Source organism: Limulus polyphemus, unplaced genomic scaffold, assembly GCF_000517525.1.
Source record: "Limulus polyphemus unplaced genomic scaffold, Limulus_polyphemus-2.1.2 Scaffold6686, whole genome shotgun sequence".
In the NCBI taxonomy this organism is placed as follows: Eukaryota; Metazoa; Arthropoda; class Merostomata; order Xiphosura; family Limulidae; genus Limulus; species Limulus polyphemus.
The window spans coordinates 33,827-37,363 of record NW_013672296.1 but is presented as its reverse complement, the minus strand read 5'-3'; the positions used below and the strand labels follow the sequence as shown (position 1 = coordinate 37,363).

At 31.0% G+C, this 3,537-nt stretch overlaps 1 protein-coding gene across 1 annotated transcript in view; it reads right to left on the bottom strand.

Annotated features, from left to right (window-relative positions):
• Positions 1 to 266: 266 nt before the first annotated feature.
• The window catches only part of LOC106473971 (SLIT-ROBO Rho GTPase-activating protein 3-like), a gene marked incomplete at both ends in the record, with an annotated part of 29,025 nt that continues 25,754 nt past the window's right edge, over positions 267 to 3,537 (bottom strand). The window contains 5 exons of the mRNA XM_022402346.1: positions 267 to 401; positions 971 to 1,048; positions 1,626 to 1,686; positions 2,137 to 2,364; positions 2,753 to 2,932. Of these exons, the coding sequence (XP_022258054.1) occupies positions 267 to 401; positions 971 to 1,048; positions 1,626 to 1,686; positions 2,137 to 2,364; positions 2,753 to 2,932 (682 nt within the window). The remainder of the gene's footprint in view (positions 402 to 970; positions 1,049 to 1,625; positions 1,687 to 2,136; positions 2,365 to 2,752; positions 2,933 to 3,537) is intronic.

Sequence of the window (3,537 nt, the reverse complement as noted above, 5' to 3'; positions counted from 1 at the left end):
AGTTAGTCAACAGTATCCATTGCCAACTCTTAGGTTACTCTCATCTGAATGTCACTCTTATTGCACATCTACAGTCTAAGAATGTGGAGTGTATTTTTGCAGTAACTGGTCACAAACCCAACATGAATCCTTGTATTCACAATACAGACATGCTAACTACTAGGGCATGCTATTAAACTACCAAACTTTCTTAGAAATTCAACACTAACAATATTTTATTTTCAGATATGAAAAGAAAAGAAAGAGTCAAATACACTATAACTTACGACTTATTTCTATCAGCTGATCGAAGAAGAAGATTGGAAACAAAGGTTCTCGCAACTCTCTCAGATATAACTTTAAGACTCCTGCTACTGTATTGATGTCTCTTGTGTCTGTCACATCTACTAGTGGATCTTCTCCTAAGACAAAAAGTCCCAAAATTTATTGTACATATATAATCCATTGGAGATATGTGTTATTTATTAAATATTTTACCTTGTAACATATTGTTACGATAGCAGAAGTCGTGTGATGCTGGGAGCATGTGGGCTGGAGTTTCTGGAAGGATCCTGAATTATCGAGGAGGCCCGAGTTTGTTTGAGGTGCCCTCTTTTTTAGTATATAAGCCTGACGAGAAAAACCAGCACAATTACAGAGGCATAGATAGATAGAGAAAGAGACAGATATTTGAGTCAAGCGAATGGTAGTGACGGAAATATAAAGTGTGTGTTTTGTTGTTGAGATTGCAAACGTATTGACTGTGGAAATTCTGTGTATTACTAAAAGTTGTATCGAGAAAGAATAAACTAGTTTTAATAAAGAAAGGACATGTATTGCTGAAGTTCCTTGGAAAGAATTTATACTGGAAATTAACAAATGAGAAGATACATAACAATATACAGTGTTCTTTACTAAACAAGTATTCTGTGTGTCTACTTTCAGTTAGCACCATACCAATACATAAATGATTTGCTTTAAAATATTTTACCTCTTTCAAATGCTTCTTTAAAATTGTTGATCTCAACCTGGGAACCAGACACTCTAAATATCCCTTGGTGTTGTAAGCCTGAAAATGTAAAATAAGCTAGAAAGACCAACATTTGTAAGCACATTCTCCTTATCTGATAACATCTTCAGTAGATTTAAAGAGAGAATGGTATTCAATGCAGGAGAATAAGGCATAAACTACAATTATAAACTACTATGATTCCAAGAAATAGGTGCTTAAAAGTATTCTGTTTTTGTCTAAATGAATGGGTTCATGTAGGTCAGATTAAATATAAGTCTCATACAATCTTTTAAGTTACATTTAGAGTAAATATAAATTAGAATATTTAAGAGCAAACTTTCACATGTCACAAGAGATATACACAAGAATATCTCAGAGCTCTTGGATGTATACTGGTCATATAGACCAGTACTTTGTTAACTATAGTGTTACAGATTAAATTGTATGTCAACACAATCTCATGTAGCATGGAACAAAAAAAAATACAACCTCTTATTGCAATTTCAATAATATCACACAACATTTCTAAAGCAAAATTATTTAATTAAGAAATTATCTCCTAATCTAGTTAATTACATTTTATTAGGAGTAATAAAAACTGTATTTACTGTTATTTATTTAACAAGTAACTCACCATACAAATTGATGAACCTGATGCAACTGCGAACAATAAGAGGAATTTCTTGGTTCATAGCCTGTTACAGATATAAGAAAATAAGTTCATAACCTGTTAGAGATATAAGAAAATAAGTTCATAGTCTGTTACAGATATAAGAAAGTAAGTCTGTTTTCTGTACTATAGATGCGTTAACACGACTTTTCTTGTTACGAAATACACCTCCATATAAATTCATAATAGATAAAAGCGTTAATTTAAAGCATCAGTCCTTAAGCATTTAATTAAATTGAGATTATAGTCGAGAAAAAAACTGGTATAGTGAAAAAAAACGTGGTTTAAGTCCTCCATTTTTAAATATTTTTGACTCCTTATTTGGGATATTAAGATAATTATTCATGTAAAAAAGATACAAAAGCTTATAATAAAAAACTGTTCTGAACTTGGTTCATACATTTCTAAAATAGGCAAAAATACTAACTATATTTCAAACACAAAAATGTTTAGAAAATTCTCAAACAACCCTTACATATAAGTACTCTTCCAAACTTCCACCAAAAAGCTTTGGCTGCCCTACAATTGGTGTTTGACCAATTCGTTTCTTCCTTGGTTGATGTGGCAACATGTGTGTTTGTATTGGATTGGCAGGTGGTCTGTTACCATTTACTGGTTCATACGTTATTGCTTGATGCATAAGATCAGCTTTTACCTGTAGTCGAGCTATCAAGCTGCTGTCAAGGGTGTACTTTTGAAATTTCTAAGAAAGAGAAATTTTTTGAAGTTCAGTCTAACGAAAAAAATAAAGTTACATTGTGTCTTGCAGAAAGCCTACCACTGACTTGTTGTTGCAGTTTAGCACTTTGAAGCAGGTCATGATTTTTTAGTTAAAGACTAAAACATTCCCAAAACAAAAAACAATGTAGAAAATGCCATTGCTTTCAATACATTTTATGTAACAAACTGTGTCACTATAAATGCTATAATAATCTTTATAATTTTCAGAAGGTCCTCACAGGAATTAATTTGTATGTTTTAATAAGTAAATCTGATTTTGTTTATTATGTTTGAGAAAAAATTAGTCAACATTAGTAATAATTAAATAATCATGTTCACAAGTTCTTTTTTTTTTATAAAAACGTGCTTACACCGAGATAAAATTCTTCTGTTTCCTGTTTATCAGCTCGAAGTTTCAGAGAAATTGTTTCAATCTCCTTTAAATTACTTCTGGTACTATTTTCTTCAGCAAATAATGAAGAGCAGTCATAATCTTTCTTACTTATAATTTCCAGCAATGAACATTCTGCTGTCTGAAGGGTTTTCCAAACCTAAATATAATAAATTTTCCAAAATTCTGTTAAGATTTTGAAGAATATACTATTTTTTGGTAAAAATACATCCTCATTTTAACAATGAAAGACTATTATACATTAAAATATACTATTTAGCAACATTCACAATGGAACTGTCCACAAAAATCAATTCAAAGAAACTACTATAATGAATTTTTTTATAACGTGAATTTTGACATTTAATAAAAAAATCTGATTTTATAAAATTATTCACATGAGTAACTTACATGCATTTTTATCTATCATTTTTCTCAAGTTGTGACATACTCACAATAAATGTCTCTTACTAACACTTTCATCTTATACTCTGTTGCGTCAGCGAGGTCACGTGACTAGTATCACTCCATGTTTTCTAGAAATAACCTATTCCTTCGTGAATGTCCTAGCATTTACTACATATGTGTTAGTCTTGTATATATATATATAAGACTGTCACAACGTGACGGGACTACAGAGATAATGAGTAATTGAGCTCAAGTCAGAGAGTGTGTAATTGAATTGAGTATTGTTGAAGTTGAGCACGTGAGACGTTCGTTGTTATAGCGCGACTGTTCAAATTAAGTGTATCGTAAAGTTATATT